The 17,040-nt window shown below is 36.0% G+C and overlaps 1 protein-coding gene across 3 annotated transcripts in view; it reads right to left on the bottom strand.

Moving 5' to 3' along the window:
- Positions 1-17,040, bottom strand: part of LUZP2 (leucine zipper protein 2) — a 583,280-nt gene that overhangs the window by 131,076 nt on the left and 435,164 nt on the right. The window contains exons 6-7 of one of the 3 annotated variants that reach the window (XR_001881449.1): positions 16,677-16,738; positions 6,414-6,476 (exon numbers count right to left, since the gene is read on the bottom strand). The exons of 1 other annotated variant lie outside the window; for it this stretch is intronic. Coding sequence is in view for 1 of the 2 variants with exons in the window: in XM_017851851.1 (XP_017707340.1) it covers positions 6,414-6,476; positions 16,677-16,730 (117 nt within the window). In the remaining variant the exon portion in view is untranslated. The remainder of the gene's footprint in view (positions 1-6,413; positions 6,477-16,676; positions 16,739-17,040) is intronic. One more of the 3 variants, XM_017851851.1, reaches the window with a different exon arrangement.

Genomic DNA, 17,040 nt, shown 5'->3' with positions numbered 1-17,040 from the left:
AAAAAAAAAAAAAAAAAAAAAAAGCCGGGGGTGTGGGGTGGGGTGGGGGCAAGCAGTTGCATTGTTTTGAGGCTTTGATCAGCCCTCACTGAATCCGTATTTTACACGAAGACAGAGAGGGTAGAATAATAGTCAATGAGGTATTCACTTCCTTAGTGAACCTGCATTTTCATTGAAGATAAAGTAAACACAGAGTAGAGGAAGCAGCAAAATATGAATTCATCTCAAGTGAGCTGAGAGATGATTCTCAGTTTTATTTTTGTCCCTTACCTGTGAAGATAAGCTATTTATTTACATTGTCAGAGTGAATTTCAACCATTTTAAGATAAAGACCTTGGGGCCCACAAGGAATTATCTTGTGAGCACATTGTGAGGGAATCCCCTGGGGAAGTTTGCAGCTTTTTTTTTCTTTTGAGACGGAATCTCTCTCTGTGCCAGGCTGGAGTGCAGTGGCGCGAAGTTGGCTCACTGCAACCTCCACCTCCTGGATTCAAGTGATTCTCCTACCTCAGCCTCCCAAGTAGTTGGGACTACAGGCATGCGCCACCATGTCCAGCTAATTTTTGTATTTTTAATAGAGATGAGGTTTCACCATGTTGACCAGGATGGTCTCAATCTCCTGACCTCAGGTGATCCCCCCACCTACACCTCCCAAAGTGCCAAGATTACAGGCTGAGCCACTGAGCCACCGCACCCAGCCGTCTCCTGTCTTTGTAGCTATCGCTTCAAGACAAAATGGGAGGCAGTTTGGAGCGACTCAGTTTTCAAGTTTGACTTTCTCCTTTGGCAAATTGAGTTTGGGGACCAAAGATTTTGATTTTTCTTTTACAGATGTTTGAGTACATTAGAAGAAATGACTTCTAAAAGATATAATCTGTAAATCACCTCAAAATACAAAGTAGAAATACAGCTGGGAAAAATGTGATATCGTGGAATTAAAATACTTCTATTAAGATATAACTATGCCACTTACTAGTCCCATATTTTCAGAAAACTCTTATAACTTCTCTGGGTCTTGGTTTTCTAATTCATAAGAGAACAATATTATCTTCCCTGTCTGACTCATATAATTATTTTGAGGCACAAATGAATGTGATTTGACAAGCTTACAGCTTCTGGAATCATGCAAGAAAATAATATTTTTAACCCCTCACACCTCTTTTGTAAGATGCCTACATTTTGGCACCAAATACAAGTAAATGGAACTGAAAAGCATTTTGCTCATTAAAAATTAGTTTAACATGTGGATGACATAATTTTAAATTAATGAGACAGATGAACAAAAAATAACTTAAATTACTTAAGAGTTTAAAAATTAAGGAGAAACGAATTTACAAAATTCCCTTATAGATATCTGAAATCATCAGGAAATAATCTGACACTCTGTTATACATACATGGAAATTCAGGTTGCAATGCCCCTCTCTTCAAGAGCAGATGACAATAGAGGTACCAAGTTAAAAACATCTAGATTTAGAGAAAATAATAATGATAACACAAGACACTGTGGTGTCTGAATTTCAGCAGGAATGAGTGCATCAAGTCTATCACCACACATTCCAGAACAATTAAGTCAGCATTTTGATCCAATGACATAAACATATGCTATAGGGATAGTTATCAAAGGAAAAACTATAAAACCCTGCAAATGTACTTAATTCATCATGCCCCAACAGGTCAGCTCTACTTAAAAAAAATGTAATTAATATCCATGGCGATAGCTTCACTCTGCTAGTAAATATGCTTTACAGGTAAACATTTTGGTGGCCACAAATATCAAATTTCTTTAGCTTTCAATTCTTTCATTGTGAAAGACATCACATGAATTTTTCTGTCTCATAGGGGTTGTGTTGAGGGTCAAATGAAGTGACACATTATAGACCTGAATAAAGTAAAAACACTAAATATATACAGCACTCCTTTGGTTCCACAGGGAATTAATTCCAGGAACTCCATGGACACCAGAATCTGTAGATGCTCAAATCTCATATTTAAAATGACGTATTATATGCATTTAATATATGCACATCTTCCTGTATATGTTTTAATGTCTAGATTGAATATACTACTAATGTAGGAGTTATTAAGGAATAAGTTTTAGGGAGAAAGTAAGGGTAAAGGTTCTCAGTGGAAATTTTCCTGTAATAAGAAGCAACCCCCAAACCATTTCTTTTCTAACAAAAAAGCAGCTTTAAAAGCCAGGCTGGCAAGCTTTAATAGGCAAATGCTGGCAATTAGAAACTAGGTCCACTCAACATGGTCAACATGGCAATTCCCGCCATCTCCTGGTTGCCACCTGTGCCAAGTGTAATGGCTACTCCCAGATAACACCAGGTGTTCAGAACATCATAGCGACCCTCATTTGCATATTAAAGGACTAAAGTGGGAGGGTCAGGTTTCTGAAAGCTACATAAATGACACACCTGGTCAAACCAATCCCCTGGGACCTGTGCAAACCAAACACCGCCTCATCCAGCATCCCAATATAAGCAACCACTTTTCTGCCGCACATGCACATGGGGTTCCTCTTTGTTCTGAGCCCCCCTCCCTCTGTCTCTGTATGGGGGAGCTGTTTTCTTCTTTTTTCTTTCTTGCCTATTAAACTTTTCATTCCTAAAACCACTCCACCTGTGTCCATGTCGTTAATCCTATCAGTGTGAGACCAAGAACCCTGGTGTTCCTCCAGTCATCAAAGCCATATCAATACCTAATACAATGTAAGTGCTATGTAACTATTGTGTTTTTACTGTATTACTTTCAATGGATATATCATTTTTATGGGTTTTTAAAACTATTTTCTTTTTTTATTTGTATACATTTAAGGGGTACAAGTGCAATTTTGTTACATGAATATATTGCATTGTGGTGATGTCTGGGCTTTCAGTGTATCCATCAGTCAAATAATGTTCATGATGCACATTAAATAATTTCTAATCTTCCAGTCCCTTCCTTCCCCACAACCCTTCTGAGTATTCATTATCTATCATTCCATACTCTATGGAATAGATAATGATTCATTATCTATCATTCCATACTCTATGTCCATGTGTACACATTATTTAACTTCCATTTTTAAGTGAGAACATGCAGGTTTTTTTGTTTTGTTTTGTTTTGTTTTTGTTTGTTTGTTTGTTTGTTTTTTTCTGTATCTGGGTTGTTTTACTTAATTAAGATAATGGCCTCCAGTTCCACCCATATTGCTGCAGAAGACATGATTTTATTTTTATAGTTGAATAGCATTCCATATGTGTGCATATGCCACATTTTCTTTATCTTATTATCTGTTGATGAATATTACAATTGATTCTGTGTATTTTGTACTGTGAATAGTACTGTGAAACCTGTAAGTGCAGATCATTTTTGATTTAATTATTTCTTTTTTGGGGAGTAGAGACACAATAGTGAGATTGCTGAATAAAATTTTCTTCAAATATTTTTGATTCACAGTTGTATGGATACAGAAACTACCAATACACAGGGCCAAATGTATCACTATAGTATATTTTTAATAACTGGACTACCAACTCCCTAAAGCAGTAATTTAACTAAGTCACCATTTTATTTGAAACACTGAATGACACGTGGTATTTTAAAATTGCTTTTATTCAATAAACAACAAAAACAATCACAAAACTATCAAAATGTCTGCCATTATCTATCTCAATAGAGAAATTGATAGATTGAATTTTTAGTGATTTGGGAGTACTTTAAGCATTGTTTTTAATTTACCCCCACCTCCCTATAAAAGTAAGCAAATAAAATTAAATGACTTAAATCTTTAAACCATCTAATAATAAAATTTATAATCAAAATAATCATTTTACTTTATAATCTCTTAAAGCAACAAAATTTGTCACTGTTGTGTAGCCGTTATGCATTCACATAATTTCTTAGCTAACCAACTTATTTATTTTTGTTTGTTTAATAAATCATCCAGTACAAAATAATTCTTAAATTCAACGTTTTTCTTGTTATTATTGTACTGATGGGAGAGTAAACTGTTATATTTCTTTCGAAAATCATCTGTACTAGGTAGCAATAATTAATATTTTAAAACAATTGTCATGAACTACTTGATACGTTTCAAAAAACCATAACTCAAGTTAAAAGTAAGAAAGTATTTTCATCATAATGTAAATTTAAATCATTATATATATATGTATGTATATACATACCTGCACATAAGTGAAAGGTTAAGTAACCTTTGGCATATCTATATAATAGATTATTCATTTAAATTTAGATAAAACAATAAAGATTAAAAGCTATCTTTTTGTTTTTAAATTACAAATTATGAATATATATAAAGGGTATATATATATATAGAGAGAGATGTATTGCAACTGAGATATATGTGCATATATATCATTCACCACACAGATATAATTCATACAAAGGGAACTAGACAGAAATATGAAATATGTCAAAATATTGTTTGCATTTGTTCTGAGTGATGGGATTTTAAGTTTTCCTTTGACTTTATATTTTTTGACACTGTTTTGAAATTTTTCTTCAATGAATAAGTTATACTTAAGATTTTTTTTTTAAAGAAGTACGTTTGTCAAATATAAAAAGAGCACTAAAATGGAGATTAGGTGTTCTACAGAATATATCAGCTCCAAGTGGAATTAAGGAGGATATAAAGTAACTCAAATCTCTGGGCAACTAACAGGCAGTTAGGCCTCACTTCTATCTTTAGTGGAGGATTTCTACTTCAGCTAGCAGCCTCCCCCAAGTTAAAAGCAGCTCTCAAGCATTAATAAGGGCACCAAATTCATCACTATGCTTTGCAATTGCCAGCATGTGTCATTATTTTTAGGATGAAATGTAAATGCTTTGACAGCAAGCATTACTTCTTCAAAGTCTACATTTACTTAAAAATAAAAAAAAAAATCAAATCTCTTCAAAATTGAACATTTCCTAAGAGGAAAGTACCTGAAATAGAATCTACAACTCATCTCAGGGCTCACCAGTTCGTAGAGTCATTTTCAAAGGTGCATGGGTGAATGTCTGTGGTAACAAGTACTTCAGTGCTATCAGGTTGGTGCAAGAGTAATTGTGTTTTTTGCCATTTTTTTTTTTAATGGCAAGAACCTCAGTTACTCTTGCACCAGCCTAAGAGTTGAGTTTCTACTGTCTACTTCCTTGACACAACTATATCTATCTATCTATCTATCTATCTATCTATCTATCTATCTATCTATCCATCTATCTATCTATCATCAACATACGTTTATTCAAGAATTAAACTGCACTGCTGATATATTAGTAGGTAAATCAGATAAGTGTGCTGCCATCAGGATGAGTGCATGAATACATTACAGCAGAAACCATCGGCTGCCTCCCACAGCAACTCCCTTTCTATTACTTATCTGCAAAAAAAACAGTCTTTCACAATAGAATCTAAAAAATGCTAAGGTTTTACCTTTGCATGCATGCATAACCTAGTTTGGAGAAGTTTCTCAAAAAAACTCTGCTCCTTCGCAAAAAATAATGACTTTGGAGGACAAAGGACTCCTTTTTCTGCTTTGACTGTGTACATAGTTGGATGAAGACACAATATGTGTATCTTTAGTGACCATCATGATTCTATGAGGAACCAAGACTTAGAATAAGTCTTTAAGTTGAGGGTTGTTACATGGAGAGATGTGGAGGACAATGCAAAACAAACCTGAGTCTTGTTGACATTGTTGAGCTATGAAATAAACTATAACATTGTCATGCTTCTGGGCCTTTTGTTATTTGAGTTAATAAAAGTCCAATGATGGAACAGTTTTGGGAGGTATTGTATATACTAAAGGAATTCTAATTCATGCAACTTCATAGTCTCTTTGTATCCAGGTCTCCTGATTTCATAAAATGTAAAATGACATGAAATAGCAAGGTTTACATATAATATATCTCACACTTTAAGTCATACAAATTTTCAACAAGTCCTGAGCTTGGTCATATCTGAAAGTTGATGCTTTACTAATCTATATTCAACTGGTATATTACATAGAAGTAAAACACTGAATATTGCTGAACTGTCTAATTTTCTTCCACTAACATTTCCTTCTAAAACTCTGATTTGAAAAATAAATTTAAAAGATTCAAAAGTCCTTGTATGATCTACTTCCCATAAATCTCTCAGCTTAATATCTGCAACTCGTGAACTCTGGGGAAGCAGGATTAGTTTTATACACTCCTAACCTGCTGGAATGAGGTATGCTTTTCATTAAGAATGAATGTAGGAAATAATATTTCCACTTATCTCTAATTAAGTAGGCAAGAAAATAAAAGTATTTCTAAAGCAGTCAAATGCAACTCAAATTCATGAGAAATTCCAGAAATTAAATTTAAGCTAAATAATGTGCTTGATATTTTTGGTATTGGGCTAGCAAGTTTCAGGGAAAAGAGAGAAAAGATTCTCACCTTAAATAATAAATCCTTCTTCCCATAACGAAGCTCCTTCAGCTGGGCTTGGATTTTTTTGGACTGTAAGACAAAAACATGGATAAGTTGTGTAACTCATTTATATTTTCAAACTTGAAGATTAAAATACTTTCAGACTTCACAGGAATACATTTTGCAGCCAAGCAAAAGCACAGTCCAACTAGTTTAGAAGTAAAACAGAAAACCTTAACTCTGAGAGTTAAATTCTACTCAAATACATTTTTTAAAATTTTTTTATTATACTTTAAGTTCTAGGGTACATGTGCACATTGTGCAGGATTGTTACATATGTATACCTGTGCCATGTTGGTGTGCTGCATTCATTGACTCGTCATTTACATTAGGTATATCTCCTAATGCTATCCCTTCCCCCTCCCCCGACCCCACGACAGGCCCATGTGTGATGTTCCCCTTCCTGTGTCCAAGTGTTCTCATTGTTCAGTTCCCACCTATGAGTGAGAACATGCGGTGTTTGGTTTTCTGTTCTTGTGATAGTTTGCTGAGAATGATGGTTTCCGGCTGCATCCATATCCCTACAAAGGACATGAAGTCATGCTTTTTTATGGTCGCATAGTATTCTATGGTGTATATGTGACACATTTTCTTAATCCAGTCTATCATTGATGGACATTTGGGTTGGTTCCAAGTCTTTGCTATTGTGAATAGTGCCTCAATAAACATACGTGTGCATGTGTCTTTATAGCAGCGTAATTTACAGTCCTTTGGGTATATACCCAGTAATGGGATGGCTGGGTCATATGGTACTTCTAGTTCTAGATCCTTGAGGAATTGCCACACTGTCTTCCACAATGGTTGAACTAGTTCACAGTCCCACCAACAGCGTAAAAGTGTTCCTATTTCTCCACATCCNCAACAGTGTAAAAGTGTTCCTATTTCTCCACATCCTCTCCAGCACCTGTTGTTTCCTGACTTTTTAATGATTGCCATTCTAACTGGTGTGAGATGGTATCTCATTGTGGTTTTGATTTGCATTTCTCTGACGGCCAGTGATGATGAGCATTTTTTCATGTGTCTGTTGGCTGCATAAATGTCTTCTTTTGAGAAGTGTCTGTCCACATCCTTCACCCACTTTTTGGTGGGGTTGTTTGTTTTTTCTTGTAAATTTATTTGAGTTATTTGTAGGCTCTGGATATTAGCCCTTTGTCAGATGAGTAGATTGCAAAAATTTTCTCCCATTCTGTAGGTTGCCTGTTCACTCTGATGGTAGTTTCCTCTGCTGTGCAGAAGCTCTTTAGTTTAATTAAATCCCATTTGTCAATTTTGGCTTTTGTTGCTTTTGGTATTTTAGACATGAAGTCCTTGCCCATGCCTATGTCCTGAATGGTATTACCTAGGTTTTCTTCCAGAGTTTTTATGGTTTTAGGTCTAACATGTAAGTCTCTAACTCATCTTGAATTAATTTTTGTATAAGGGGTAAGGAAGAGATCCCATTTCAGCTTTCTACATGTGGCTAGCCAGTTTTCCTAGCACCATTTATTAAATAGGGAATCCTTTCCCCATTTCTTGTTTTTGTCAGGTCTGTCAAAGATCAGATGGTTGTAGATGTGTGATATTATTTCTTAGGGCTCTGTTCTCTTCAAATACATTTTAATTATCAATTTTTCCTTCAGGTGATCATGTAAATTTATTTATTTGTGTGTGTGTGTATGTGTGTGTGTGTGTGTGTGTGTTATTGGTCATTGGTGAGTTAAACCTTAACTCTGAGAGTCAGACCTCCAAACATCCTAGGCAGAAAGAGAAAAACCAAAGCTTGTTTAAAATATGTTATTTAAAGAAAGTTGAGTATTGTTCTTCCCCCAATCCACAACTAAACACAAAGAATTTCTGTCACCCAGGCATGACCAACAATCTAATTGTAGATGCTAATTACATCTGTGCATATGTATGCCTCATTTTTTACTACTTATTTTCAATTACTTTTTTTAAATTAAATGGGAGTAAATTTGAATTTGACATATGTCCAAAGTAGAAGCAAATGTGACTGGAAGCAAGAAAAGTTGCTACAATACTAATGCTGAGCTGAATGTTATTTGCAATTTAGAGTAATACACTTTTTAAGAGGGCCATCGCAAATAGGAAAATACTTAAAAAGAAAATCTTTCTCAGTAGTATGCTTTGACTACCACATTTAATTATGGTCCCTTAAGTCACTGAATGATGATCATGTATTTTGAATTTTTCAGGACAGTCCCAATTACTAAAATTATAATATAAGGACTTCAGATTATTGTATGTCTATACCTAAAATTATAGGTTCTGATTCTTTACTTAGGAAAAAATTAACAAACAAAAAAAGAAAACCACCACCACCAATAACCAATAACAATACACACACACACACACACACACATACACACACAAATAAATAAATTAGCATGATCACAAGAAGGAAAAATTAATAATTAAAATGTATTTGAGTGGAATTATAAATTAGTATCATCACTTGGGTAAACTGGCATTTTCTGATAAAATTAAACATATGTACACTGCATTACACTGCAGTATGTCCTAGGTAATTACTCAAGAGGAACCATAACGTATACAAAAATATTTAAGGCATCTTTATTCATAATAGCCAAAAGCTAGAAATAGTACATATGTTTAATAAGCAATGAAGAGATAAATTGTAGGATATCCATGACATGGAGCACTAGAATACTGTTGAGCAACTGAAAAGGAATGAAGTACTGAATCATGGAACAACACAGACAAATTTCAAAAGCATTATACAATATGAAAGAATCCAGTAACTAGAAGCTATATTTTGTATAATTCAATTTGGATAACATTCCAGAACGCAAACAAACAGGGACAGAAATCAGTTTAGTAGTTGACATGGACTAAGGGTTGGGGTAAAGATTCAGTGTAATATAGCAAGAAGACATTTTGGAGGGTAATGAAAACATTGTATCTTTTGAATCTATACATTGGTCAAATCCATCAAACTGTACACTTAAACTAGATAAATTATATTGTACTGTAAATTATATCTCAATAAAATTAAATTTTTAAAGAAGCTGGCTACAGTAGGTAATGAACACATGATCCTTATGTCACTATTACAGCCTACTAAACTGTGTTGATATAAAAGTCCTCTTTAATAAAGAACATCTGCCTATATTGTAGAAATATAATTTTCCAAGCTTACAACGGAATATGAGTTGTCCACTGAACCAACTGCAAGTTTATTATGATTTGGTTTTCTAAAATATTAAGAATTTTTTTTTTTTTTTTTTTTGAGATGGAGTCTTGCTCTGTTGCCTAGGCTGGGGTGCAGTGGGACATTCTCAACTCACTGCAAACTCCGCCTCCTGGGTTCTATCAATTCTCCTGCCTCAGCCTCCTGAGTAGCTGGGACTACAGGTGCACACCACCATGCCAGGCTAATTTTTTGTATTTTAGTAGGACGGGGTTTTACTGTGTTGTCCAGGCTTGTCTCAAACTCCTGAGCTCAGGTAATCTGTCCACCTTAGCATCCCAAAGTGCTTGGATTACAGAGGTGAGCCACCACACCCAGGCCCAGAATATTTCTAATTATGCAATGTACTCGATTTGTGAAGTGGTAGCTGTGTTATAATGACACAATAATTTTTCAATTGTTGTTCAATGCTATAAGTATGACTGATTTAAGTGGAAACTTGAATGTGTTGTCAATGATACACTACTACAAGGTTCTAATATTAGAAACAGTTTTTCACAGATATTTCTATTATAAGTCACCTGCATTTCATGATCTATTGAATCAGGAAGTTAATAAAAAAGAACAAAAAGAAAACAAAATGAAATAAAATTTAAAAAAAGAAAAGGAGACAGGAAGAGAAGGAGAGGGAAAGGGGGAAGTAAAGAGGAAGTAGAAGAGAGGAAAAGAAGGAAAGAGGAGGAAAGAGAGGAAGGAAGAGAGAAAAGGGAAGGGAAGGGCAGGGAAGGAAAGAAAGGAGGGAAGGAGGGAGGGAGGGTAAGTTAAGAGTGAGAGTGAGATATGTTAATAATTCGATATCACTTAACTCTGTACAAAGCAGCAGCAAGAATTTATGGTTTCTCACAGGGTAGTTGATTTTTTTTCATTTCCGTAGAAAGTCACCTTTCTTTTGATATGGATAGTGAAGGTGAAATGCATGATGCATAAGAAGAATAAAAAGACATGATTTAGTATACCTACATGTAAATGGCTTTTATGAATACAAACTCACATTGAGTCCTCAGTACCTTGACTTTATTCTTCTACTTCAGAATCACACTTATTACATCATTGTCTGTCCTCACACAGCTTCCCATGTGACTCAAAATAATATTTTTTTTTTTTTTTTTTTTTTTGAGACGGAGTCTCGCTCTGTCGCCAGGGCTGGAGTGCAGTGGCCCGATCTCAGCTCACTGCAAGCTCCGCCTCCCGAGTTTAGGCCATTCTCCTGCCTCAGCCTCCCGAGTAGCTGGGACTACAGGCGCCCGCCACCTCACCCGGCTAGATTTTTGTATTTTTAGTAGAGATGGGGTTTCACTGTGTTCGCCAGGATGGTCTCGATCATCCGTGATCCGCCCGTCTCGGCCTCCCAAAGTGCTGGGATTACAGGCTTGAGCCACCGCACCCGGCCCAAAATAATATTTCAAGTACAGCATCTATGTCTTATTATGTTAATTTACTCTCTGTATTAGTCTGTTCTCACACTGCTATAAAGAAATAGCTGAGACTGTGTAATTTACAAAGGAAAGAAGCTTAATTGACTCAGAGTTACTTAGAGTTTTGCATGGCTGGGGAGGCCTCAGGACACTTACAATCATGGTGGAAGGCACCTCTTCACAGGGCAGCAGAAGAGAAAGTGAGTGCCAGCAGGGGAAATGCCAGATGCTTATAAAACCATTGGATCTCCTGAGAACGCACTATAAAGAGAACAGCATAGGAGAAACTGCCTCCATAATTCAATTACCTCCCACCAAGTCCCTCCTATGAAACGTGCAGATTATGGTATTACAATTCAAGGTGAGATTTGGCTAGGAACAAAAAGTCAAACCATATCATTCTGCCCCAGTCCCTCCCAAATCTCATGTCCTCACATTTCAAAACAACCATGCCCTTCCAACAGACCCCAAAGTCTTAACTCATTCCAGCATTAACCCAAAAGTCCAAGTCCAACATCTCATCTGAGACAACACAATTTCCTTCTGCCTATGAGCCTGTAAAATCAAAAGTAAGTTAGTTACTTCCTAGATACAATGGGGGTACAGGCATTTGGTAAATATACCCATTACAAATGGAAGAAATTGGCCAAAACAAAGGGGTCACAGACTCCATGCAATTCTGAAAGTCAATAGGGCAGTCATTAAACCTTAAAGTTACAAAATGATCTTCTTTGACTCCATGTCTCACATCCAGGTCATGCTGATGATACGAATGGTGGACTCGCATAGCCTTGCACAGCGCCACCCTGTGGATTTGCAAGGTACAGCCCCCCTCCTGGCTGCTTTCATGGGCTAGGATTGAGTGCCTATGCCTTTTCCAGGTGCACAGTGCAAGCTGTCGGTGGATCTACCATTCTGGGATCTGGGGGATGGTGACTCTCTTCTCACAGCTTCACTAGGCAGTGATGCAGTGGTGACTCTGTGTGGAGCTCCAAACCCACATTTCCCTTCTGCTCTTCCCTAGAAGAGATTATCCATGTAGCTTCTTCCTCTGCAGGCAATTTCTGCCTGGACATTCAGGCATTTCCATATATCCTCTGAAACATAGGCGGAGGTTCCCAAACCTCAATTCTTGACTTCTGTGCACCCACAGGCTCAAAACCACATGGAAGCCACCAAGGCTTGGAGCTTGCACCCTCTGAAGTAATGGTCTGAGCTGTACCTTGGCCCCTTTTAGCCTCAGCTGGAGCTGAAGCAGCTGGAATTCAGAGTACCATGTCCAGAGACTACACAGATGTGGTAGGCCCTGGACCCAGACCGTGACGACATTTTTCCCTCCTAGGCCTCTGGGCATATGATGGGAGAGGCTGCCATGAAAGTCTCCACATCCCTTGGAGACATTTTCCCTATTGTCTTGGTGATTAAGGTTGGGCTCTTCATTACTTATGCAAATTTCTGCCTTTGGCTTGAATTTCTCTTCAGACATTTTTTTTTTTTTTTTTTTTTTTAATTGCATTGTCAGTCTGCAAATTTTCCAAACTTTCATGCTCCACTTCCTCTTGAACACTACTGCTTTGGAATTTCTTCCACCAGATACCCTAAATTATCTCTCTCAAGTTCAAAGTTCCTCAGAATTCTAGGGCAGGGGCAAAATGCTGACAATCTCTTTTCTACAACATAGCAAGAGTCACCTTTGCTCTAGTTCCCAACAAGTTCCTCATCTCCATCTGAGACCACCTCAGCCTGGACTTCATTGTCCATATCATTATCAGCATTTTGATCAAAACCATTTGATAAGTCTCTAGGAAGTTCCAAACCACCCCACAACTTCCTGTTTTTTTCTGAGCTCTCCAAAGTGTTCCAACCTCTGCCTGTTACCCAGTTCCAAAGTCGCTTCCACATTTTCAGGTATCTTTACAGCAGCACCCCATTCCCTGTGGTGCCAATTTACTGTATTAGTCTGATCTCACACTCCTATAAAGAAATACCTGAGACTGCGCAATTTACAAAGGTAAGAGCTATATTGACTCACAATTCCACATGGCTGGGGAGGCCCTCTAAGATAATTCTGCTTTACATGGTCATCATTATTTCGTGCTGCTGATTTGAGTAAAGGATAATTTATGATATCTCTCACAATTTCAAATGCACAGTTGATTGGCATTTTCTGCCTGCTGTTCCAATCTGCTGTCCAGGACTCATTTACAATCAGGTTTCTCAGGAAAATAGACTTTCTTCTTTTTTTTTTCCTCTCTCATACTAAAGTTGGTGAATATCAATGGAGAGTGGGAGATTACTACCACACACGGTGCACATGATTTGGCAAACTGCATGTCAGTTCTTCCACATAATTGATGCTCTGTCTTTCAAGTGTCAGAATGGTTGCCTTTCAGCTATTTGAGGTGTTCATTTTTAAAACATAATTAAAGTGTATATTCTGAATGTACAGAATATCATTTAAAATTTTCCATATAACTTGGAATTATTATCAAAACATCAATTATTCAATGATTCATTCAGGAACTGCAATAAAACCTTCTGCATTGGATGGCCTTGAATTGGATGGCCATTTTTTGAGCTTTGCTATCATTATATATATTAAAAAAAAGTTTTAGGAGTTTTCCTCACAGTTACTCATCTCTTTGTTTCCAGCACTCTGGTAATTTTCAATTAAAAAGCAAAATCCTGACTGGATGTGGTGGCTCATGCCTATAATCCCAGCACTTTGGGAGGCCAAGGCAGGCATCTCACAAGGTCAGGAGATTGAGACCATCCTGGCTAACAAGGTGAAACCCCATCTCTACTAAAAATACAAAATTTAGCCGGGTGTGGTGGTGGGTGCCTGTAGTCCCAGCTACTCAGCAGGCTGTGGCAAGAGAATGGGGTGAACCCAGGAGGTGGAGCTTGTGGTGAGCCTAGATGGCGCCACTGCACTCCAGCCTGGGAGACAGAGCAAGACTCCATCTCAAAAAAAAAAAAAGCAACTTCCTGTCTGAGGATTTCAGGCAAGATTATGCAAAGAATAAATGCATTCTGAGTGGGTACATCTCTTTTTTATAATGTATATTAATTCAAAACCCAGGTAACACTTAGACTTTTATTTACTTTGCTAGCAACATTTTGAAAAGTTAAAATTATCAAAAGGAGAATCTTCAAACAATTAGTGATTTTAAATACAGTTCCAGATGTTGCTGCCTGTGAGTCAAAGTTTTCATAAGATTTCACAGCAAAATTAAAGTTGCTAATAATGATAATGTTGTCTGTAATAAAATGACAAGGAAGATGAAAACGTAGGCAGCCATGATAGGATATTTTATCTCAGCTTTTTTATCCCATTTAGGAGATTATCTTTCAGACTGAGATTTTTGCTCCCTATAATTTCATGTTCAAACAGCATTTCTTCGATGAAATAGGAGTGATGATTTTGGTAGATGGTGTTTATAGTAGCTTCTCTTGTTAATGTTATCCTCTGGCAAATGAAAACAATGGCAATCTTCTGGTTGTCAACGGGATTTAGATATTTTATTCTTCTATGAATACTGACAGTTGAGGGTCACTGATCTAACAGGCAATCTCCATGTTAGCTCCTAACCAAGACAATATATTAGCATTTTGTTTTTGGTAGTGATGGTGAATCAAATAATTAAATTTGCCACCATATTGTTTTGAAGTTGTATTATGACAGACAAAAACACACGCCTGTCCCATTACCAAGAATGTTAAGCTCTAAATTTATCCTATAAATACATAACGGCATATACCAAATAAATTGCAATGAACCTATTACAATACATTTCAATATTCGGCAACACTAATACGTGAAGTATCTAACAATTCAGGGATAATATATTCTCCAAGGCATTGAGATGAAGAAAAAATATGAATTATTCTTGAATTGACAGACTAAACAATAAAGGTAAGCCCATTTTTACTTCCATGCACCACAGATATTTCTCATCGGAGCTTCCTCTCTTTCATATACATGAGTGTCATGTGAAACCTGAACACATATAAATTATCTCAGAATATAACTTCAATCTAGATCTTTCTTTTTCAAAACATCCTTCCACCTGGTTACCCTCTTGTAATACAACCTGCACAAACCACATTTATATTATTTCTAAAACCTAAGAAATATAAACAATGTACAAGTCTATTTGTGTTCAAATAGAAAAATACAAAGAAATGAAACATTACACTAGATTAGATCTACAAACCATTTAGGCTAATTTTTCATCTTCTGTAACACCATCTTTCAGTTTTTTCTGTATTGAACAGTTCTAATAATGCCATATATAATATTATAGGAAAGATATTATAAAATTGATTGTTATATTGCATGTTAGACTTGAATGTTTGTATTTATGTTAATGATTTTTTCTTGTTTTTCAAGGAGAGTTTTCACTTTCTTTAACAAATCTGTTTGGGCTAGACACAGGACCACTGACCTAGGGACATTTTCCAGACTCTCTTCAACTTAGCTCAGCATGTGACCTAGTTTTAGCAAATAGGGTACAATGAGATAGAAGAGACTATTTCCTGGGTGGACTCCTGAAAAGCAATGCTCGTGCTTCACCAGGTTATCTTCCCTTTCCCTCTTGCTGGGAGAGGATGGTGGCAGAAAAGATATTTTGAACCAAGGGTCATTCCATAATTTAAAGACAATAGAGCTGTTTTAGAAGCTCTTCGCCTTACTTCTAGACAACTCTGAGACAAAGGGTAAACTTGTTTTAACTTGTGTAAGCAACTTTTCTCAATGCATCTAAAACTTCGTTCCTTCCCTCTGCTTCATAGATATAAGACATTCATCATGATATGAAGCCACTCATGACTGTCCCTTATCATTCATAGGCTATTTCTTGAATAGATTTCTTACACATTTAATATATCTTTGTGTGTGCTTCTTGGAGGATGCAACTAAAACAGTGAATCTTGTCTCCTCTCCTTGAGGCATCAACAATTATTTAGCATGACAGTATCATTACTATTTCATTGCTATTACTAAGGCTTATATGAGCTACATTTTCACATTACAGAGATATAAGAATAGATTTGGAGATGAGAAATATAGAAAATTGATTATTTTAGTTAAATTCTATATTAAGCAGAATGGCATATGTCCCCCTGAGAAATATATGAGATGATTTTACTACACAGCCTACGCAGCAAATAGAACCAATGAATGTATTTATTTCGTATGGTTTATGGTCAACCCCAGAATCTTCACTCTGACAGTCAATTGCCACTGCCAAACTTTATAGACATCACATAGAAGGTACAAGAGAGGAAAAAAAAAGGAAAATTTTATGGACTTCCAGTAATTTGCTATTAAGGAAATTCTGATAGTCCAGATAAGGAAGAAATCCAGGAAAAAAAAAAATCTACAAAAGTGACCATTACCTGCCTTTGCTAATTTTTTCCCCCTTTTGGTTATTGCAATGTTAAAACACAAAGATACCCAAAGGTTTAAAATATATTTTATTTTTCTATTTAAAATTTTGCATTTGTATTAGGAGGAACAAGAGTTACCAGATGTCTGAGTTGAACAAAATCTGGCAATAATACTGTTTTATCTGGTTAAAGTTAGAAGAAGCAAAATTTACTCACCTCTTCTGCGTGAATGCCACAGAGCTTGTTTCCTGACAAGAGTTTGTTTTCAAGCTTTTATTCTGAGGAAGAAAACATAGTTTTATTGCAAAGAAGAGACAAAATATTAAGAATTTCTTCAATTATGTCAGCATTACTGCTTTATGTTCTGTCCAAAAATTAGACCTTCATAATGTAAAATGTAATGGATTGGTGTAAAACTGAATCAAATCTGTAATTTAAAAGATTGTTTTTTATTCAGTTAAAATTTGGCATATTAGCATTAACACATTCATTTAAAAGGTAATTTCCAGTTTTATTCTATTGTGGGCAGAAAAGAGAATCGATGTAATTTTATTTTTTAAAATGTTATTTGTTTATATTT

Source organism: Rhinopithecus bieti, unplaced genomic scaffold (genome assembly GCF_001698545.2).
Source record: "Rhinopithecus bieti isolate Rb0 unplaced genomic scaffold, ASM169854v2 scaffold_34314, whole genome shotgun sequence".
NCBI lineage: Eukaryota > Metazoa > Chordata > Mammalia > Primates > Cercopithecidae > Rhinopithecus > Rhinopithecus bieti.
This window is presented reverse-complemented; position numbering and strand designations above follow the sequence as displayed.